General features: G+C 52.7%; 2 protein-coding genes across 2 annotated transcripts in view; both read left to right on the top strand.

Moving 5' to 3' along the window:
* Positions 1–1,184: 1,184 nt before the first annotated feature.
* LOC135993099 (SRSF protein kinase 3-like) lies at positions 1,185–15,247 on the top strand. Its single transcript, XM_065642713.1, has 12 exons — positions 1,185–1,293; positions 4,581–4,710; positions 4,868–4,976; positions 5,336–5,423; positions 7,528–7,615; positions 7,861–7,967; positions 10,436–10,598; positions 11,815–11,900; positions 12,317–12,424; positions 12,827–12,896; positions 12,982–13,074; positions 14,794–15,247. The coding sequence occupies exons 2-12, from the start codon at positions 4,668–4,670 to the stop codon at positions 14,979–14,981; spliced, it is 1,143 nt and encodes a 380-aa protein (XP_065498785.1). The 5' UTR covers positions 1,185–1,293; positions 4,581–4,667; the 3' UTR covers positions 14,982–15,247.
* Positions 15,248–16,262: 1,015 nt separating this feature from the next.
* Positions 16,263–22,577, top strand: part of SETD5 (SET domain containing 5) — a 67,253-nt gene continuing 60,938 nt past the window's right edge. Inside the window, exon 1 of the mRNA XM_065642615.1 lies at positions 16,263–16,486. The gene's annotated coding sequence lies outside the window, so the exon portion shown is untranslated. The remainder of the gene's footprint in view (positions 16,487–22,577) is intronic.

Here is a 22,577-nt window from a genome sequence, read left to right as displayed (position 1 = left end):
CTGAACACTGTTGTCCACCAGCACGAGGCAGGAACCAGTCTTCCTAAATTAGCCAAATAACTTAATTCCTAAACTAATTGTGCAGTTCTTTCCAGGCTTAAAGCTGGCTCCTGGCCATCTCCTCTGTCCTTCCCCTCCGCCCCCTTTTCCTTTACCAGCAAAGGTTTGGGTTCATCTGCTTCTCCCTGCTCTCACCCATCTCATGTCACCTCTTTAGTCCCCTTTTGCCCTATGTGTGTGTTCTCGTTGGCCTTTTAAGGATTACCAATATTTTCTCCCCGGCTCCCACTCAGCACCCAGCCTGGTGCAGCCTCTGCCCCCTCCTCAGTATTTTTAGTGCGGGGAGGGCAGGTGAGAGCAGAGGGGTGAGGGGAGCAGCACTACGGGGAGCCGACCTGGCTTTGGCAGGCTGGGTCTGCAGCAGAGCTCCTCTTAGGCAGGGTTAACCCTTTGCTTCAGGGCTGGGGCTTGGTCTGGGCGAGGAAACCCGAGCTGTACAGCACCGGGGCCCCAGCGCAGGGGAGGCCAGGGCATGCCCGGCTCTGCTGCAAGGCTGCGGCAGCAGAGAAAAAATGTGATTTTTATTTTTTTTTTTTCTGTGTGTGGCTATTTGCTCCTTGGTGTTGCGTGGTGCTGGGATCCCCGGGGTCCCCACTTGGTGGGACAGGGCTGCAGGGAGGATGCTGCTGTCACGGTTACTCTCCAAGAAAAGGGAACAGGAGACGTGGGCTCTGCGGTCACCAGTTCCAGGCTGGGGTTGTGTCCGGCTGTGTGTGGGCGCTGCTGGGGTGGGCTGAGGTGCCTGAGTCGGGCAGTGTGGCACTGGGGTGTCCCTGGGGAGCCTGTCCCCTCTGCCAGGCACGGGCAGGAGATGCTGGGTGGCACTGGGAGCAGTGGGAAGCACCAGGCAGCCCCACGTGTCTGGGGATGGTGGAGCACAAGGGAAGGATTTCTCCATTTCCATCTCTGTAGAGCTGTGAATATACCTCTATAAATAGTTGCTGTGGAGACTGCGGAGCTGACAGACAGGGAGGAGGGCAAGGCAGGGAGAGGCCAGCAGTAAAGCGAATCCCCGGCAGCTGTCCCAGGTCTCCTGCAATCCCGCAGCCAAGGTTGTTCCCAGAAGCGGTGCTGTGACCCGATACCCGGCCCCGCTCCTGGCCACGGCCGCCCGGTCTGCTCAAGGACACCCCTCCCGGGCAGCACAGACTAAAAGGAGAGCGGGACCAGCTGGTATCTCACTTTGGGGCGCTCCAGAAGGAGCCGGATGACAACGGGAGCGGCGCCTGCACCGTAAGTCTGCACAGGGACCTCGGGGCTCTCGGAGCCCCGCGCGCTGACAGGGCTGCTTGAATGCTGCATGTTGCGACTTGCAGGGGTGCTGTGCTCAGCGAGGGCTTCCCAGGTGTGTGTTCGTGCAGATGTGTTGCTCTAGTGAGTCCTGCAGCTCCAGAGGCCCGGGCACTGACTGGCCGTGGGCAGATCCCCGTGCCGGGCAGGGGCAGTTGTCCTGGGCAGAGGCGAAGCGTCGCTCCCTGCCTGTGGCTCTCGCAGACCAGGCAGGACCAGTTCGGGCTTGGGCTGAAGTTCTCTGACCTAATCCAGGCCTGCAGCAAGCCAGTAGGTTCTGGATGGTGTAGCTTTGAATGACAAAAGTAAAGTAACAGTTGTGTTTAATGTGAAGACATCAAGAAATGAGGGACCTTTAAAGCATGGATGGTTCCTTATCACAAAGCTTAGAAAAGTGCGTTTGACTCTCCTGTACCAAGTTGCATAGCAATGCTCCTCATCTTTTGCTAGTGCGTCCATCTAACGAGGATGGACAGAGGTAAAATCTTGCTGCCTAAGGACGGACCTGCCTCATCTCTGCTCCATCAACCCTAGTGCTAGGATGCGTTTTAGACTCTGTGTCTGTGTTTGGCTCCTACTTTCCCACTGAAGTCTCCTATTACCATGAAAATCCACCGAGGGAAGATGCTGGTCAACTCCCATCTCCACACCCTCTTGAGTTGTCCTTTGGCAGGTGAATAGTGAGCGACAGAATAAAATCTTGAAGGCTGTTGCCCAGCTCTCCAATCAGCCCCTGCCATCCTGATAGTGTGAGTGAAGAGGGCTCGGGTAGATTCTGGTCGTGCAGGAGCTTGTGAGGTTACTGACATGTTCAGTCTGTGCACAAATAAGGAAATTTTTAATTTCACCTCTGTTTCGTAGCTAAGACACGAGTATTTGCTGAGAAGAGTGGCCATACAGACATGCAGCATCCTGGAGGTTTATGCCTAAAGGAGACTGATTCTGAACAGTGTAAATGCCACGGTTAGAGATGTAAAAATACGAGGCGGGGTCAGGATTTTGAGCCCCTTTCAGACTGCTGTGTGGGCATAGGTGACCGGAGCAACGTCAGCTCTGGCAATCTGGTTTGTCCGTGACAGGGTCAGAGTCTCGAGCCCAATCTGACCCTTAATTAGAACCGTGCTGGGTGCTGGGAGGGGAGCAGCAGCATCTGGGAAGAAACCTTTGTCTTTTGAGGAAGTCACGGCTCTGTCTCAGCACCTGCAAGATGTTACTGTCCCCAAACAACTCCCCGTCACATGGCTCCTGCTGCCACCACCAGCCCACTATTAATAGCAGTTGGAGGCCAGGCAAGATCTCCTCCTCAAGGGAGGTCTGGCTGTTGGGGCTCTGGAATCACTCCCCTGAGGCCAGTGGCTTGACAAAGAAAAGCCCCGAGGAGTTTTTCCCAAGGCAGAATGCCAGCAATGGAATGGTGATCAGCTTGAGAATGGGAGGAGACCTGTGAAAGAAGAGAGTGCAAGGGTGCATCCGAGCAATGGAAGAAGAGAGGGAAGAACATGATCTGGCCCAAGGCCTTGAATTGCATGAGCCTTCCTGGTTTGGATGATGTTTCTCCTGCAATGCTCTGACTAAAGCCTGGTACTGACTGTTGTTCTCACTACTGCTTCCGCTTGGCTTCCCTTCATGTGGGCCAGATTCTTAGAAGTTATTTTTTGGGGCTCCATTTATCTTCCCATCTGCCCAGTAGTGATGGGAACATGATGGTACCTGGGGCTTAATGGAGGAACTGGGTGAAATGGTGCAGAGTGTCCTATGTTGGAGTCTGTTTTGTCCCATACTGGAGTCTAGTTTTGATCTTTTCAACAAAGGTTAAATAGAACCAACTCCTACAGTGTCTGCCAGAAAAGCATTGCATTGCATTGCATTGCATTTTCTTGGTATTGTTTTGGGTTGGAAAGCTGAGTTGAAAGACTATATGTCTCTAGGAAGGTTTTTAGCCACTGGACATATCTCAAAAATGTTTACTTATGTTTGCCATCCTTTTTTACAGATGTTTTTAAATTATGTGTATCCATCTTATGTTATTTTGCTCTCAGGGTGGTTTATGGTAACCCCCTTCATTGAACAGAGCTGTACAATGTTCAGTGGCATAAATCATGTTGAAAAAAGCTGGACTATTTACCAAAGGCTTATAATCTAAATATGTCTGGAAGATAATAGCAATAGTCAGAGTATTATAGAATCATACAATCATTTTTGTTGCAAGAGACCCTTAAGATCATTGAGACCAACCATAACCTAAATCTAGCACTCAAGCATGTCCAAAACCACAATTACTTTTGCACCAACCTAACACAACTATTCCTGAAAATCCTCTGGTGCAGACAAGCTCTTAGCTTTAGCAACCCGATTTGAAGGATTTAAAGGTCAATATTTCTACCCGTGTTAAAGTTCTACTGGGATTATTATCACCTGTCACAAGCTCTGGGAATGCGTGCTAACCTGATGCTTTGGCCATACAGCAAGTGACATTTCCAAGTTACGAAAGGCTGGGTCGGGAGTGCCCAGCGACAGCCGCTTACATCTATGTTTCCATTAGCAACGTGGGCTCTGGGCTGCGATTTCAGGTGGCTGCTGCTGAAGCCAATTCTACACCATTGCTGTGGGGTGGGGGGACAGCAGTTGCATCCGTCCGTCTGCACTGTCTCCGTGTTTGTACCTTGGGCTGTCATAGTAACAAACCCCGGGAACAGCCTCCCCTTCCATCACAGCCTCTTGCTGCAGCGTCATGGGATGGTCAGTGATAAACCCAGTGATAAACCCCTGCTCCAGCCCCGGGGCTGGGCTGCGGACACATCTGCAGTGTCTAAAATGCAGGTTCTGCTTTGCACCCATCCGGAGCATGAGGATCCTCCTGCCAGCAAAAGCCCAGAGGTGTCCCCTGCCCAGCCGGGACAGGGATGGGAGCGGGAGGGGATCCCCCAGTCCCTGCTAAGCCCCTGAAAATCCACACTGGGCACAGGGAAACCTGAGACTCCCACCTGGCCCTAGCCCGGCCGCACACCCAGCGTCCCTGCCCAGCCTGCCAGCTTTCCTCTTCTGAACTCTTAAAATAATCCCTGCCTGCATGAATTTCCAGAGGCTTTTGTAACAGCCTGGCTCCAGGGGCTGATGCAGCGGATGGGAGGGAAGGAGACGAGCGGACGGCAGGGACAGAAGAGGGGGTCGAGGTGGGCAGCACGCAGCAGACACACAGCCACCCTGCAGCTCCGCACCTCTCTTTCAAGGAGTAAAGTGCTGAAGATCTCACCACTCGTGCCCCACAACCCGGTTCCCCGCTGCCTCCATCCCCTCATACCAGGATCTGCTGGGCCATGGATTTGGGGGTGCAGGAGGTGCCGGCAGCCCAGCGCACAGGTCAGTCCTCAGGATTGTGCCAGGCTCTTCCCAGGCTGAAGGAGGTCACTGGGATGTGTCTGGCCATTCCTCCAGGAGAACGGCTGTTCTCAGCTTCTCTCTCGGTCTAAGAGCATGTAGAGATGTCAGTGATGTCTCTCGGTGACGGTCCCCGCAGGAGGCCACCACCCCGCACGGGAAGGAGAGGTGTTCAACACGCGATACCAGGCTCTATGCAAGCTGGGCTGCGGAGCCTTTGCCACCGTCTGGCTGTGCCAGGACATGAGGTGAGGGGCTGACCGCTTTTTGGGGAGGTGGGAAGGGCTGGCTGATCCCCTGGGCAGAAGCAGCAGGGCACAGGAGCACATCAGCATCCCTGAGAACAGGGCAACCCTGGCAGCGAGCCTGGTGGGGTGCAATGAGCAGAGCCGATGCCCAGGAAAAACCAGAGAACATACATGAGGTGGATTCAGCCCTTGCTCTGCGTTCGCTCTTCTCGTTTAGACCCTGCAGCGTCCGTGCTCTGCCTTTTTCCCTCCAGTCCCCTGCTGGTCTCTGGCTCAGCTGTGCTGCCAGCGCTGGGGAGGTGCTGCTGGGTAGGGACACCCTGGCACACCTTGTCTGGCAGCTGTGATTTGTTTCCCAGGAGGAAGAAACACGTAGCGGTGAAGGTCCTGAAAAGCAGGGAAGGTTTTGCTGAGGCTGCCCAGGACGAGGTCGCTCTCCTCCGCTGCGTATGTATATCCTGTGCTTCGCTCCGTGGGGATGGCCACTGAGCTCAGGTCTGAGTATCAGCCTCATCGTCCTCATCGTCCTCATCATCCCTGCGCCCTCCAGGTCTCAGTCTGAGGACCCAGGTTGGGGTTGGGAAAGTTAGGGAATTCATAGAAATCACCCTGGCTTAGCACTGGCCTCTGGAACAGGCACCTTCTCCTTCCTCCTGTCACACTGGGGCGTGCTGGCTGTGTCCCACGTGCCCTCTCGGCCCATTTCTTCCAGCTGAGACCAAAATCCACTAAATAGGAGGAACCTGCAGAAAGGAAAGGCGGATGATTAACAGCAGAAGGTGGTAAGGATCTTAGGGAAGAGATGGGAGCGTGTCTGCTGTATTTGTGTCGTTCCCAGCTCAGAGAGCATTGCTCACAACACTGATACTGAAGTAAAAGGATACATCTGCAAAGAAAAATGCAGGATGAAGCAAAAATTTAATAAATGTCTGAAGTCAGAAAGTTTCCTCCTGCCTTTGCTAATGGATGTGGTAATTAGGTGGCTGTATCTGGGTCTCAGCCTTTGAAGATGGCTCGACCTGCTAGTTCTAGAAAGCTCGTGGTTACAATTCTTCGAATTTGCCTAAATACAAAGTTACATCAGCTTTAGATGAGTAAAAGCCACTACATTTTGCATTTCAAATTACGCCGAGGTCTTTCTCCAACAGGTTTGAGAAAGGTTTGGTTCACACCTGTAAACCTCTAGGCCCCCATCCAAAGGGACACGAGCCAGACTCCGTGATGCAAGAGGAAGCACCAAGTGGCACTAATTTAATGTAATCAGAGGGTTGCTTTTCTGCGCATCAGCACAATCCTGCACACAGCCCGAGCCTTACCCTTGATTTATTACTAATTCTCTGTACGACACGCCTTCCCATTCAGCAGAATACAGCTGGTTCCCAGGGCTGTTCCCACCAGCACGGGGTGCCCCGCACCTGCAGAGCTGCCCGCAGAGGTGACCTGGTCTCCTGTGCTTCCACAGCTGCTCGCCTTGTCGTGCCAGCACAAACTTCCTGGTGCTGGTGCAGGTGGATCCGGCAGCTGCACAACGTGCCAAACCCAAATCCTGACAGTTATGGCTGTGAAGAGTCAAAAAAAGTATGAATTGCTGTACCAGGATCAGCGCTGTGTGCGAGCAAACTCTGGAGACACCTGGCCATGCAGGTGTGGGACCTTGGGGTAACGTCGCACCCGTGCGCAGACAGACCAGGGGTTCCCCCAGCCCAGCACCCTGGGCCAGCAGCAGATGCCCAGAGGGCTGTAAGGACAAGCTGAGCACAGGTTGCTGCTCCCACCGAACGCTCCCCTGGCCTACAGCAGTTTCCAGCTGGAGATTTCTTGGCCCAAGGGTGATGTCTGCATGGGCAGTAATTCTCCACGGGTTTACTTTCCCAGACCTGCTCTGCTTTGCTGTGAGAGCACACAGGCTTCAGCACCCGCAGGCCCCTGTCGCAATAACTGCCACTGCTTACCCACACGCTGTGTGAAGAACCATCTCCTCTGCTTTGTTTTTGAACCTCCCAAGTGCCCTTGGTCCATGTATGAAAAACCTGTGTTCACCCCCTCCACCACCACTCCATATCTTCTAGATTTCTGCAGTACTTGCCCATAGCCAACCCTTTTTCAGCCCAAAGAAACCCACTTCACTGGGTTCCTCCAGGCAGGGAAGCTGCTCTCCAGGCATTGCTGCTGGGAGCAGGGAGCTGTGGGCTTGGGGGAATCCCCTCCCAGCACAAGCAGGAGCACTTTCTAGGCCTGCATGGAATAGAATAGGTAGCGGACAGTGTGCTAGACACCATTAGCAGGTTTGGTTTGAGCTAATCTTACACTGTGAGGGTGATGGTCCCACCTGGTTGAGAGCTAGACAACATACAGAAACCCATTCCTTGGTAACAGACTTTGCTCGTGTGTTTGGAGCCTGGTTTTCCTGATGCTGTTTTCATGAGATTTGTCACAGAAGTGCCAACTCCTGGAAGAGAAGGTCTGTAGAATAGGATAAAATGGGTGCAAGATGTCCTTGTGTGTGTATATATGTCTCTAATTGCAGCTTTCTTGGAATCCTCCCGCTCAGGTGAGTAGTATGAAGAAGGAGGACCAGGCAGGAGAAAACATCGTCTGTTTGTTAGATGACTTCAGGATGATTGGAGAGAACGGCTTCCATATCCTTCTGCTGCAAGCGCTGAGCCAGCAAAGCCTTGGGCTGGCCTTGGAGAGCCGCAGGACGGTGTAAAACCCAGGGCTGGGCTCCCGTCAGGAGGATGAGCAGGGCAGCAGCTGGACCGGGGCACACAGAGGTGGCTGGAGGGGTGAGGTTGGATAAGGAGATATTTGGCTCCTCTGGTGGAAGGCAAAAGGTTGGTGGTAGCATCTTTTCTCCGTTAGTGAATCCCTGACTCTTCGCCACATGTGTGCTTGGTGTTTGAGGCACTGGGTCCTTCCCTGCGATGTCTGATGGGGAACTATGCAGCCCAGGGACTGCCTCTGCCTTTTGTGAAAAAGTCTTTGCGGCAGGTGAGAACTCAGCTGGGACGGGGCGAGGGCACCACGGGACTGTTGGCTGGGGGACATGCCATAGTCTTAATCCTGGGGTCATCTGCCACAAACCCCATGACTGCATCTGCAAAGAAAGGGGCAATAGAGAGGGAGTGCCCAAGACGTGTGTTGTTGTTGTTTTTTAAGGAAAACAGTAACTATTTATTTTGGATATAAGGAGAGAAAATGTTAATTAAAATGCAGAGTGAGAAGTCATCAAATTCCCGTTAATACAGCAGAACATAATGCCCAAGCCTGCAGCCTCATCAGGTTTGGGAAGAAGTCAGGGCCACCAGCACGGAGAGTCGCAGCCCAGGGATGCAGGGGCGGCACTTGTGCTCCCGTCATCTCCGGGATCACTGAATTCCCCAGCAGCTCTGCTGCTCACAGGGGGACAAACAGCCTGCCAGAGTGATGCATCTTGTGGAGAAACCATGTGTATCTCTGCCAGACTGCTGGTGTTCTCCCCAGCATCACCAAAGGTGCTCGAGATCCCCCTCAGCACTCACGTCTTTCTAAATTGCTGGGTTGATTGGCTGGTCCTGCACCCGTGTTGAGGTTTTCCTGCTCAGAGCAAACTCTTCCTTCAGCCCCTGGAAGGATGGGGTGTGCCGATCAAATAGATGGTGAAAACTGAGTTTCTTATGTGTTGGCTGGCAATGGGAAACCTGAGTGAGGCCTCAGAATAGTTGAAATGACATTTCGCCTCTCATGCCGAGATTTATCAGAAGTCTGCACACGTGCCAAGATTAAGATTTGCAACCCTGATTCCTGTGCCATTCTAGAGACACTAAGAAAGAAAACCACGTCCTCCTCCATCCCATTTTCTGGAATAGCCTCTTCTTCCTCTAAAGAAGCTCCACTAACACCTGAATAAGTTAAACAAAAAGGTAGCGGCATTAATTGCTGTGTCCCATTTCACACCCAAGCTTTTTGCTGGGTCCACTCCCTTATCTGCTTTAATTGTAAAAATCTCAGAACCTTTTTTACCCCCCTCAGATGAGCATTGGGGCAGTATTTGCTTCTGATTCATTCCTTATTTAGCTATTTAAATCTTTCCCCACGTTTCACAGTTACCATTTAAAGTTGGTATTTCCCTGGGGCTGGTGTTCATCCAAGAATAGAATTTGATAATACAGAGAATATTTGCCAGCCCTTTATGACTGACCAGAGTGTTTAAAAAGCAAATGTAACTCTCCCAGCGGCCTTTTTGCTGTTACTGATTTCTGATAGCGACTGTTTCTCTCTGGTAGCTGTTGTTTATCTCTCCCTGCTCCATCGCGAGCTGTTCTTTCCCTACATGGTTCTCCTGCGCTGCCCTAAGTCCTCTCTGCACACACTCGCTCGTGGTCTCTCCCTCCTCCTGTCTGGTTTATGCTGAACCTCCTCTACTTTCCTAGTTTGATGGGACACGGTCCCGTGCCATGTCATCCTATAACCACCTCCCAACTTCCATTTAAATAACCAGCAGGAAGGCACTGTGGTCTGAGGACGTAACAGCGAGCGTTTATTTCGGGAGAAAGTTCAGCTTTGGGTCGTAATGCCTCCTCGTAGCCCTGTCCTCTTCCCTTCTGTCTGGGCTTGCCCACCCGTGATGATAATCTGTGGATTTTCACGCTGCTTTCTGCTGCATGTCGCCCCCACCTCCCCCAAACAGCCCCTTCCCCACCGGGCTCCCCCGGCGTGCTGGGCACCTGCTCCTCCTGTTGTCCCAAAACAGGGGTCTTTATCCAGTGTGCATAGAAACGAGCCAAATTCAGCACACAGAGACAAGACATAGTTTTATTGCAGAGTTGCGCAAGTCTGGATGCTGGAATAAAGCCAGCGTGCCAGCGAGAAAAGTAAAAGGCTTCATATACAAAATCTTATCACTACATTCACACCCTAAAGAGCCAACTGGTTACACATTTGCATATTGCATTACATAATCCTTTTAGCGTATAACGAGCAATGTTCAGCTAAAGGGCACTTTGTCCAACAGTCTGGAGATCTGTGTTAAAGCCAGACTCAAGTAATTGTGCGGGCCTCAAAAGGTCTGAAGCTGCAAGGTCAGTAGTGTCTGTAGTTTGGGGTTAGGTATTTTGCAAGTGACTCTTTGTTATATGAGCAGACTGACTCAAAGTGAAAGGATTTATATATCTTTAGGTTAGCAACTGCAGACAGGCTTCATTCTTTTAAGTGGTGACAACATTCCTGCCAACACCATGCAATGAAAGCCCTCATCCCTGCTCCCCCCAAGGCCACCCCAAACCTCGACACCTCTTTTCTGTCTGCACCTCCACCCTAGTTCAGAGCACCCGCTGCACAGACACAACTTGTTGCAGACAGTTTCCATCAGCGCCCCTTTCTTCGACACCAGAGCATCCACAAGCCGTGCCTGACCGCTGGGGCAGGGGGGCGGTGGGGACCCCCACATCACTGATGTGATGCGCTGCCTGCTCGCCCAGGTGCTGGAGGGGCTGCAGTTCCTGCACAAGCGCTGCCGCATCATCCACACCGACATCAAACCGGAAAACATCTTGCTGTACAGACGTGACAAAAACCTCCAAAGGCTTCTGCTCGATACGCTTGACTGCGGACAGAGAACAGATTTGAGGCTAAAGGGACCGGGTGAGCGCTCCCTTTTTTTTTAAAAAAAAAAAACAAGAAAAGGGACTTATGTTTTTATTGCCGGGAGGAAAACGGAGAGGCAGCAGGGACAGACACCTCAGGAAAGGTTCCTGTCTCCTGCAGTGGCCGGTACAGAACAGTACAGTCAGGTTATGCTGCTGAGAGGCCTCTGCTGTCTCTGCTTAATACAAACATCAGGCTGAGCAGCTAAAAGCTCCTCAAGGCACCTACAGAAATGTGGTTTGACAGGGAGGTTTGCACAGAGGACAACTACAGATCATGGGCATCTGTGAACAGCCCCACCATGACCTTGGCGCTCATTCTCATGGCTCCAGGTACAGAATAGTTCCTTGGTGTCCAGTGTTTTCAGCCACTGAAAGGTTTATATACAAGATGGTTTGATCAGAAAGCTGTGCAACACATCTGCTCTTTATTTCCCGTATTTCTGAGGTTTATGGGAGACTTGTATGTACTGCAAATCTTCAAGGCCCTTTGAGACATAATTTATTTGTAGACAATGGTGTGAGTATCGAATAAGATGTAGGGCTGAAGAGCCTCTTGAGAGATCAGCGCACCTCCCAGCGATGAGGCCCTTTGCATCATCTTTGCACAATGTTCTCCCCTGAGCATTTCTCCCATGACGGTGCTGTTTTGTCTCTCAGACTCTGGGAAATGCTAAATTAGTGAGTGAGTCTTTTGCTTGGAGCAGAAAAGCATGTTAGGCATAGACTGACAGCTCACTGTAAAGCAGTAAACCAAAAATTACTTTTTTTCCGGGGCCATATGAAAATGTGACCTTTGCGGCACTTGCCAAGCAGGCTGTGTCTGAGGTCTGTGACAGCCAGGATTGCTGAAGGCTAAGGAGCCATCACAGATGGTTTGTGTCTGACTAGTGCTGGTAGGACGTGCTCTCCTCTGGGCACAAAGGAATTTAACCTCAGTGCTACAGGAACCTTGCAGCAGAACCCATGGTCACACTGCTCCACCCTGAGCTACTGTCCTCCCAAACGTCCTCTTAGATTTTGACTGGATACCAGCTCTTCCTTTGTGCTTCCTTAAAAAAAAAAGAAGCGGCATTTTACTCATGATAAAAAGCATTTTTAGGACTTTTTAGGCTGAAAAACTTTAAAGGCTGGCATACATTCCCCTCCTGAGGTAAGTGCTGTGTACCTGTTGGTTTGGAAAGACCTAATTTCTCTCTGTCCTTTCCACCTAGGAGGTGACCTCGGCACTCGATTGGAAGAATCTGATTTAATGAGCATAGAAGTGAAAATCGCAGATCTGGGCAGCGCCTGCTGGACAGTGAGTCTGCTCCCAGTCTCCATCCCATGACGATGCAGGACGCTGTGTGCTTCTTTCCATCCCACCCCGCACGTCTGCCCTTTTACAGCCGAATAGCTGCTGATTTCAGGGGGGTGTTATATTCAGTACTCCCAACTCAGAGCTGGGCACTGTAACCCTAGAGACACTGCCAGTTTTGCACGTTTCTTCAGCTTGCATCTAGTTCCTGCAACTAGAAATTCAAAACCGTGTTCAGTGTGAAATGCTGAGAGAGAAATTCTCCCCGGTGTCAGTGGGGCTGGGAATGTGCCTGCCGTGCCGCGTGCGGCGTTCAGCGCACGTATTTGGCTCTGACCCCGTGTCCCCCTCGCCGTGCAGGAAGCTTGTGAGCACAAGCGTCGCTGTTAGTCCCTTGACGGAGCTCGTTTCTGTTTCAGTACAAGCCTTTTTCCAAGGAGATCCAGACCCAGCCGTACCGTGCGCTCGAAGTGCTGCTTGGGTTAGACTACGGCACTCCTGTGGATATCTGGAGCACAGGCTGCCTGGTAGGGCTGGGGACAACATTGGGGACAACGCTGCACACGCATGGGAGGGGACTGACACTAACAGGTTGGGGACAGCGTGTCCTCAGCACCCACCTGTACCGGCTGTGTGGGGAGCAAGACTTCCCTGAGAAGGAGAACAGGGCTGTCTGCGCTTATTCACTTTGAATTGAAAGTATGCTGTGACCAAATTCACTCTTAGTTTATGCTACAAGGCAATTTACATTCCATGTGTGTGAACTCATGGGCTTGAGTGAATCAGGCACATACTGGTTTTCATCCTGACGGGGCTAAAGGTGCTGTTTCACCACGGAACGGATCAAAGCAGCGTGAATATCTCAGTGTTTTAGGATCAGTTTTGACTCCAGGTCAGTTAGTGAATTAACAATGCTTCTCCATTTCTAGGCATTTGAAATGGCAACTGGGGAGCGTTTATTTGATCCTCAAGCCGGGAAATACTTCTCCAGAGATGACGGTAGGACTCCATCAGTTTTATTCATTTCACAGACGTAAGTGTCACAATCTTTGTATCTACACGTATTTTCCCTCCCTCTGTCTAGATCATGTTGCCTGTATTATTGAACTCCTGGGAAGAATTCCTCCTCAAATTGCTTTCTCCTGGAAGAAGTCGACAAAATTTTTCAGCAGGCCAGGTAAGAATCAGAGTAAGCAAGTTTACTCTCAAAATCACTGTGGATCTCTGAGATACTCCTACTCAGCTCACACTGAAAACCTCCAAATCTACATTACACAACACAGGCTGCAAGCAGGGACAGGACACAAGCAGAGATTTCATACAGAGCAGCAACACTCCCTGCCCTGCCTACCTTTGCAATCCAGGAGCGTTCCAGGGATGAACGCAAAATCCTGAAAACCAGTCACAGCAAACACCCAACAGGGAAAAGGTTTCTATTCTTTCTCCTTTGGATCGGGGGAGAGTGGAAATGTCGACAGGCAATAGCTACACGGGAGGAAGGCTGAAGAGCGTGGAATGCTGGATTTCACCCGTTCCCCGGCAGACAACAATGATGATCAGGAACGGGACACTCGTGTCCTTCCAACGTGGCTGCTATATTTAGTCTTTGGACTCAACTATAACGTCTCTTCTGTTTTATTCTCCCCAATTCCTTTCCCTTTGACTCATTAGGCTTGAAATCCTTGTCTTGGACTTCAAGACATGACAACTCCATCCTTTGGCAGTTTAGCCCAGCATCCTCTTTCTCTGCATACACGCTCACCAGCCACCCCACAACTCACTCAATGCCAAGTGCTGGTCCCATGCTGTAGTTCAGCAAGCACCTCCCTGCACATTCACAGCCTTTGCTCACCCTTATTCCTTCTACGGTGCTCTAACGAAATGAGTCAAAACTGGTTCTTGTTCTATATTCATTCTCCGTGTGAACCAAACTGGCCCGACCACATGTGCCTAACCTGAATCACTGCATTTACACCTGGGGACAAGGACGGCTTCTCGGGCAGTAGCGGCACTCTTCTGGGCTCCACAGATCTAGTAGACACCAACTAGATCAAACATAAGTGTTTTGTGAGCTATGGCACTGATGTGACCCCGTGCATTCCGGATTGCATGTGGCCAGGCAGAGGGAACAAGTAGCAACGGCTTTGACATGGCTGTTCTGGGAACACTGTTGGCATCTTGTTCCCCAAACAGGGTTCTTTACCTGTTGTAAATGATGATGCATACAAATAAGCCAAATCAGCACACAGAGACCAGATATTTATTTACGGAGTTGCACAAGTCTGGATGCTGGAATAAAGCCAGCGTGCCAGCGAGAAAAGTAAAAGGCGGTATATAGGAAGTTTTATCACTACGCTCACACCCTAAAGAGCCAATTGGTTACACATTTGCATATTGCATTACATAATCCTTTTAGCGTATAACGAGCAATGTTCAGCTAAAGGACACTTTGTCCAACAGTCTGGAGATCTGTGTTAAAGCCAGACTCAAGTAATTGTGCGGGCCTCAAAAGGTCTGAAGCTGCAAGGTCAGTAGTGTCTGTAGCTCGGGATTAGGTGTTCTGCAAGTGACTTTGTTACATGAGCAGACTGACGTAAACTGTAAGGGTTATATATCTTTAGGTTAGCAATTGCAGACACGATTCATTCTTTTACACGATGGCAACATTCTCACGTAAGAAGTAACTCAAGAATGGGGAGACTCCAAACTCGAGCTTGGAAAGTCGGTTTCTGAGGAACACCCAAGAGCGGCACCTGCAAGGGACGGGTGGATCCTGCAGAGAGGAGCTTCAGAGGCGAAGGGAGGGAGCTTGGGGTGCTTTGCATGAACCGCATGAGCTGCCGAGCGGCGGCCCGTGCCCGCACGCCTAACGAAGCCGCTGTGCTGTGTCTGCCAGGCGCCCTGCTGCGGCTCTCCAGACTGCGCCCCCGCGGCCTCCACAGCGCCCTGGCCGACAGACACCGCTGGCCGCCACACGACGCCGCTCCCTTCGCCGCCTTCCTGCTCCCCGCGCTGCACTACGCGCCCGAGCGCCGCGCCACCGCCGCGCAGTGCCTGCAGCACGCCTGGCTCAGCGCCCCGTGACCGGCCCGGAGCTCCCCGGGACCCGCCGCAGCCGCCCGGCCCGGCCTCCCGCGGGGCGGCGGCCATGGCGGGGGCGGCGGGCGCTGCGCACAAGATGGCGGCTCCTCGGGCTCCCCCGGCGCCGCCGCTCGCCCGCCGCGCCCGGGACGCGGCGCAGCCCCTGCCGACACAGCCCGGGAGCGGCGGGGCGGGGGCCGCCGCCAGCGCCTGCCCGCAGCGTCCGGCCTTGTGCCGCCGCTCCGCCCGCGTTCGGGCTCCATCCGCCTCCCTTGAATGTCCCTTGTTGGTGTAATCCGCGCGCAGCGCTAATCGCGATCAGTAATTAACGCCCTACGGTCTCCAAGGCGGTTGTGGCGGGGAGAGCCTCCCCGGGCCGCCCGCCCGTTCTCCGGCAGCGGGAGGGACCGCAGCTGCCTGCCCAGAGCCGCGGCGGGCGGGCGGCCGCTCCTCTCACCGCAGAGGCGGTACCGGAGCTCCGGCTGCGCTCAGGCACCGGCTTCCCGCGCCCGCCGGCCCCGGTCAGCGCCTCACGGCCCTGGCGTGGGGCCCCGGGGAACCAGCCCGCTCCGCGCTCCAGCGCTGTGCTGGCCCCGCTGCCCGTGAGGGAGCCCAGCGGGCGGCACTCCCGGCGCGTCTGGCCCCCCCCCGCCTCAGGACGGCTCGCCGGGCGTGGGTGGAAGCGCGGCCGCCGGAGCAGAGCGGCCCCGCGGCGCCTCACCCGCGCTCCGCCAGGCCCGGGGACGAGCCCCCTGACGCGACCCCGGCCCAGCGGCCGCCCCCTCCCCCCGCGGCGCGGACGTGCGGAGCGGCAGGCCCCGCGCCACGTTCCCCCTCCCGCCCGGCCGCGCATGCGCGGCGCAGCAGCGGCTGCCGCCCAGGAATCCCGGCCGCCCGCGCCGCCCCTTCTTTCTGCCACGTGTCCCGACGCGGGAGTCACCCCGCGGCGAGCGGCGCCTCGGCGGGGGCGGGGACGGGCCCCCGCCGGCCCCGCCCCTCGGCACGTAGCGCGGCCCGGCCGGCAGGCACTGTCGCAGCCCGCCCGGCTGCACCGCCTCGACGCTGGCGGCCGCCTCTCGCCGACGGGCAGCTCCGCGCGCCAATGGGGCGTCAGGACCGTGGGGCGAGCGGCGGGTCGGACGTGTGGCTTCCAATGAGGCGGCAGCGCGGGCGGGCCCGGGCGGCTCGGCCACCAATGGCAAGCGTAGGCGGGCCAGGCGTTGGCGGCGGCGGGCGTCTCGGCGGGTTGGGGTGTAGCGCCGTGGCAGCCAACGGGGAGCGGGAGTGGGCGTGTCCGGGGCGCCCCTGGCGCCGGCGCCGGGGATCCCCGTGCGCCCAGTGCCGTTTCCGCCCGGCCTGGGGAGAAGCCGCCGCTACTGCTGCCAGGGGGAGGGGCTGGTGCCGCGGCCGCCGCTGAGGGGGTTGCGCTCCCGCCGGCTGCCCAGGAGACGCCGTGGCGCTGAGCCGGGCCTAGTGCCGTGCGGGGGCCCGGGGAACGGGCCGGCCAGGTAGGCGCGGGCTGGCGGGTGGGGACGGGTCGTGCCCGGCGGCGGCCGCGGGGCTGGCGGGAGGGAACGCCGGGGCGGGAAGGCGGGCAGCCGCGGGAGGCTCCCGGCGCGGGCCGCGTCCCGGCGCTCCGCCCTGGCTCGGTGGTCCGGCTGTTGAGGCCCCGCCGTGCCGGTGGGGCAGCGTCCCGGGGAGCCCGGCCTGACCTGACCCGGCGCGGGAGGCCCGGCCCGGCGGCGCGGGCCATCATGGCGGTCCCGGTGGTGCGCGCCCGCCCGCGGCGGCCAGGCTGGGGCCCGGGGTGGCGGGCCGGTGCGGGGCTGGGGCTGGGCCCGGCCGCGGGGCTTTGTCGGTGGAGGCGAGCGCCGGGGAAGCCCCGCCGCAGGGTGGTCGGTCCGCTCCCCTTTTCCCCCCCCTTATTGTCCCGGCGGGCCTTGGGTTTCGCTGTCCGTCTTGGGGCAGACCCCTCTGGGCCGCCGCCGCCTCTGCCCCCGCCGCCCGCCCCTCGCCGCCGGCCCCTCCGTGCCTCGGGGGAGGCGGTGTTTGACCTGCATTTTCTGCTTTCTCATGGTGCCCGCCCGGCGTCTTCCCCCGTAACCCCCCGCCCGCCCGGCGCTGGGGGCTGCAGCGCAGATTCTCCCGCATTCCCCCGTCCGTCACGCGTGGCCGCCGCGGGGGTGGGTTCTCGGCCGCCCTGCCCGCGCCCCGGCCCCGCTCCGAGCCCCACCGCCGTCCCTCCCACAGCACCGGCAAGGTCACTGTCGCCCGGCGGCTCGTCCTTGGGTGCCGGTGACCGGAGTTCACCGCCGGGTCGGGCGGGGAAGCGGCGGCGGGCGGCGTCTCGCCGTCCCCGGGGGGAGGGAAGGAGCCGAGCTGCGAGGCCGCGTGTGGCTCCGTGGAAGTGGGTGCAGCAGCCGGGGGAGGTTCACAGCCGCTTCCCGGCCCTGTCCTCGTGTTCGTCTGCCAGGAGCTAAAATCCCCCCGGATGGGTTTATTTGGGGGAGGGGGGTTCCGCATGTGTGTGGAGGCCATGGGGTGCTGCAGGGCTGCGGTGGCTGCTGCGGGCTCTGGCCATGATGTCATGGGAGCAGTGAGGGTATGGCCAGGGCAAGGGGGCCAAGGCTTCTGCTTGTGTGAGGGGTCTCGAAGAACTTGATGTTGACACGCGATGGTGTGCCGGTACATCGTGGATTTCAGATGGTTGTCCCACACCCTGACTGGGTGTTACTGCCAGAACCTAAACCCAGAAAAAGAATTTTCTATTTATTTCTTCGGTAGAAACAAGATTCCCCTTTTCACTTGTATAGGAAATACTAGGATTTTTTTTTTCTTTTTCCTTCTTGTGGTTGACCCAGGAAGTCATCTTGTCACCAGCCTTCTGGGGTTTTTTTTTTGCTCTGGAGGTGCAGGGAGGAGGGTGTTGCTTTGCTCTGGATCCTGTGGGTAAGTGTTGAAGGCAGTGACAGCAGCTGCTGTTGGCTCTGGAGTTCTGGTTGCTATGAGAGAAGCTTCAGTAGACTTGGCTGCTATCTCCAGGGAAGGACAGCAGAGCAGCCTCCATTAGTGTGCTGGTGGAGAGATGGCTGGCTCACATTCAGCAAAGGGCTTTACTTTTGGGGCCGTTTCTGCAGGTCCAATACAGAACCCAGGAGTATGTTTCGATCCAGTGAGACAAAAACCTACAAGGTGGGTTTCGTTGCTGTTCTTGAGTTAATAGAATTGCATTAAAGCGTGGGCTGGAAACCTCAAGTTGCCCTTTCCAGATATTTTGGTCCGTGTGAAAAGTAGGACAGTGAGAATTGATATGATCTTCCTGTGAAGTGAAGGCCGCAGTCGTGCCTCTTTTGAACTCCAATCTCCTTTCCAGCCAGTAACAGAGCCAGATGCTTTTCTTATTGTTTGTATGTCTCCTTCCTCCCCTTCCATTGCCTGGGCCCCACTTGCCTTATTGACTGGAATTTCTGCTGTGTGCAGTGGGTGTGTGCAGCAGACACCAGCCTGCTAGTGCTGAGGAGGGATTTTCCATTCACAGACCAGGGAACAGTCAACATAAAGGCCCAGCTCAACTTTGGGACTGGAAACAGAAAGCTGGGAGAGGAGTTTCCCTCTGCTGCAGAGTGAAATCTATCCCCTGCGCTTATGTGGTTTTATGTCAAAATGTGTAGAAAATGCTGCTCTGCTGTGGAATAGGGAGGTGAAACTCCTGTGAGTAATGGGGACAATTCCTCTCTTTTGGTTGACTCAAATGCTTGATGAAGGAACAGTTTCCAGGAGGCCATTTTTGACATGACTGTGTGTTGTGGAATCTGCCAGCTTCTATGCACACTCTGTCTGCTTGACTGCAATAGCTTCCTTTTTTTTTTTTTTTTAAAGGAAGAATGCCTTTCTTATCTGTTTAACTAACCATTTGGCACTGGCCTCTGTTGGTATGATACTGTGTTGTCGAGGTGGAGCTATCAGCATATTCCAGTGCATTTGTTAGAGATGAAACTGTTAGTTGAGATATGCAGTGTGGGAAACGGGAACAGATTAGTATTAGGAAACAACTGCCATCTTTGCAAAGTAACATCTCCAACGGGGAGCCTCTTGCCCTGACCTGAGTTACCAAACTCAGAATTACTGTGAGCTTGAACCAAGAATTCCAGTATCAGAATAACGTGAGAGAGATTAAAATATGCCCTTAAATCCACTTGACTGGCAGCAATCATGTGGTAGATGCCACACTCCAAGCAGCTTTTTTACATTTGAGGATCCGTAGCACCTAAATTGTTTCACAAGGTGGGGTGAGCAACTTCTAACCCCTCTATAATGCATCTGTCACTGAGACTGAATGTGGTTCTGCTGCCTGGCATGGAGTGACATGACAACAGTAAGAAACTTAGGATTTTGTGAGTATGAAGACCAGCTCCACGCTTTAAGAAAATACAGCAGGTGATCTTTGTGGCCCCTTAGTCTTTGTTTACGGTCTCTGTGTATGTTGCTTACAGCCTCTCTGTATGTTATAATGGGGAATTGGTCCACAGCCTCGCATCCCGTTGAATAACCAGCACCGCTCTGACAAGACCCTGGCTTTTCGTTTTACTGTCATATCCCAAGTGACCCGAAAGTAATATTCCTTAGCTAACGTTGCCCGAGATTTCCCCACCCCAAGGTAGGGTGGTGAAATCCCACATACATTTAAATCCCTTTTTAGAAAGAGGACTCAGTTACAGCCGGATCTTGTTTTGAAAAGTAATAGGCCAGAGTTGAAAAAACACATAGGAAGAGATGGCATTGAACTGGCATCTCAGAATGTGCAAAAGCTTGTGCTTTTCTCGGGGCGGGGGAACAACCAGCAACTGTTGGTTTAAATTTTCCAAATGTTCTCTGAAATAAAAGAAGCATTTTTAATTCAGACTTCCAGGTGCAAGTATGCAAGGGAGAACTAAATGTGTGATGTCCCAGCCAGGTAATTTATTAGTCTGACCAGTCTGTTCTTTCTCCTGTTTTGGATGATCAGACTTTTACAAACTTGTTTTGAATGATGTGATGAGATAAAAATGTTTCTATCTATGCTGGCAGTAGTTAAACAAACATAGTGAGTGTTCAGAGGTTTGAAAATTCGAAATCGTTCTTCTCATGGCAATCTTGCGGTATTACAGATGCACATTTGTGTTCTTACCTTGGTGCCGCTTGTGTGTTTAACTCTGTAATCTTGCCAGTGAAATCTTGTGTTACATGCAGTATATAAGAAAGATTGCAATAGGTAAAGTTTGTTTTACATATACATGATGTTGTAGCAGTGCTTGAGCTGAAAGTGTTAAATGTATGCTGAAATGTATAGCACGTGAGATGTTAAGTCCCAGTTGCCCCATGAAACTTAAGCTGCTATTTGATTTTAAAATAAAGACTTTGTTGCGTTATACTTGTCTATTTAGTGTATTTTCCTCTTTCAAATTAAAAGAAAAATAGCTATAGATGTTAAAGCTGTTACAGATTCTACAGCCAGTCTTTGGCTTCCATGGCCGACTGGTGGCAAGAGTTAGTGCACAGTAAGTTTGCCCTATATTGTTAGAGACAGTTTTCTATAAATCTGATTTAGCCTGAACCTTTTGCTCATTTTGATCGTGGAAAAAGCCCCAGACCATAACGTAGCAAGACTTCAACATCTGGAACTGTGGGAGCTGAGATTTCTTTTCCATTTTTTCTTTTTTCTTAATTCCTTATTGGAGTTGCTGGGGGTTTCTTGGTGTATTGTTGTTTGTTGGGGTTTTTTCCTGGTGGTTTTTTGTTGTTGTTTGTTTGGGGTTTTTTTTCCACGAGATTTGCTATTTTGGTGGCAATTTTCCAGTGTTCCGGTAGCAAATCAGCCGAGCAGCGGCCCCGGTCCCTGCTGAGCAGGGAGAACGTGCGGCGCTCCTGGGCTCCCTGCTGAGCTCACGCAGGGGTGGGACTTGCTAAGCTGCTGAAATCACAGCTAATGCCCACTGAGCATGCTGAGAAACAGTTTTTCAACTGCTCCTAGTTTAAATTTTTTTTTTTTCTTCTATAATTAGTAAAGATGCTCTTTGTCTTGGAGGATGATCTGTGCGACGAATCAGGAGATTCTTGTTCATAGTCCCCCTTCCCCCCTGCTCGAGCTGGTGGTGAAGTATTATTTTCCTGTAACAAAAACAGCTAAAAGGATTTTTCCCCTCACTTCAGCTTGATGAGTCTGAGCTTCAAAAGCTCTAGCCCAAAAGAAGAAATCTGCAGCAAATAATAGTTTTTGTTGCCACAAGCCCTGTAGGAGCGTCCATATTGTTTAAATTGTAAATCTGCAACTTTCTGATCCTTAAACCTAATTTAAATGCTTAAACAGTAGAACAAACAAATTACCTTTTAAAAGAATAAATTTGAGAAAGAAAAGCTTTCTTGGTGAGTTTTGTTTTCCTCCTACCAAACACACACAAAACTCACTTATTGTAATGAGCAATATGGGAAATATTCAGAAAAGTGTACTGGTGTGCTCAGACTTCAAGGTGGAAAAATGTGGGAGGACCTGTCAGCAGTTTGAGTGACAAGCTTTTAGTGAGCAGAAGTAATTTCTTTTGTGGTCAGGAGTCTAATAGTCCCACGTTCACCAAAAAAGGGGGGACGAAGAGAGAACATAGAGCGGCATTGAGAAATAGTCAGGAATTTGGCTCTTAGAGTGAAGTTTAGAAGTGATCTGTTGTTTATGCTAAAGTTTAATCCTTATAAACTCGATAACGTAGACAGGTCTTGCATTCCTCCCCGAGGGTCACGGAAGGGCTAAGTTTAGCAAAGGGGAGGCAGCCCAGGCACTCAGATCTCTGCAGTTTTCAAGGCAGCAAACTTTTTTGCTTGTTCATCCTGTTCTAAATGAGCTTAGTTTTTGTTGTTGGTTTTGGGTTTGTGTGTTTTTGGGGGTTTTTTTGGTTTTGGTTTTTTGGTTTTTTTTACTTACAAGCAGCCTTTTGAGACAGAATGTGAGTTTCAAAAACAAAATGCTTAAGCCCTGAAATATTTCAAAGTAATTTCAGAGTAGAAAGGGCACGGTGCTTTTGATGTGTTCATATTTAGAGCATGGTTACAATTGCAATCATCCACATTGACAAGAAGATATTGTCTGGATTTGGTAGCTGCTCATTTAGTGACTCAGACTTATTCCTGTTGTCCTTACAGAGCTCCTACCAGGGTTTTCTTCTGCAGCTTTGCTGATTTACAGGACAAAACTTTCTCAGTGACTGTGCCAGCAGCCCAGAAAACGGTTTGAAGTTCTGATACCGAGAAGAATCCTCTTGACTTAGAAGTGAGCAGTTTGAAATGCAAGTTGTTGATAGGGAAGGAGTATGAGACCCCTCCACTGAACTTTTTAACAGAACGTCCCTGCTGATGGTGATTTGGTAAAAGAAAAAAACCAAACTGCCAGGATGCAGCTTGGAGTTTTAGTTTGTCGGTGTCAGATAATGCAGTCTCTTTGTTTTGCATAGACTTTCAATCATGAAAATAAGTGGCTGGAGGATTTTTGAGGATTGCACTGCATGGAAATATTTGGATAAGGAAGCTCAGGCGGGAGGATGGAAAGATGCGGCTTCTGGGAGCAGAATGTAG

Source organism: Caloenas nicobarica, chromosome 11 (genome assembly GCF_036013445.1).
Source record: "Caloenas nicobarica isolate bCalNic1 chromosome 11, bCalNic1.hap1, whole genome shotgun sequence".
NCBI lineage: Eukaryota > Metazoa > Chordata > Aves > Columbiformes > Columbidae > Caloenas > Caloenas nicobarica.
Note: the sequence above shows the minus strand (reverse complement) of the source record. Positions and strands in the feature narration are given on the sequence as shown.

Excerpts from the sequence above, each read along its gene's own strand:
- LOC135993099 (XM_065642713.1), top strand. The coding sequence starts at position 4,668 with ATGGATTTGGGGGTGCAGGAGGTGCCGGCAGCCCAGCGCACAG. Across the intron at positions 7,968-10,435 it reads TGAAAAAGTCTTTGCGGCAG|GTGCTGGAGGGGCTGCAGTT; the intron begins GTGAGAACTCAG and ends CTGCTCGCCCAG. Across the intron at positions 10,599-11,814 it reads TTTGAGGCTAAAGGGACCGG|GAGGTGACCTCGGCACTCGA; the intron begins GTGAGCGCTCCC and ends CTTTCCACCTAG.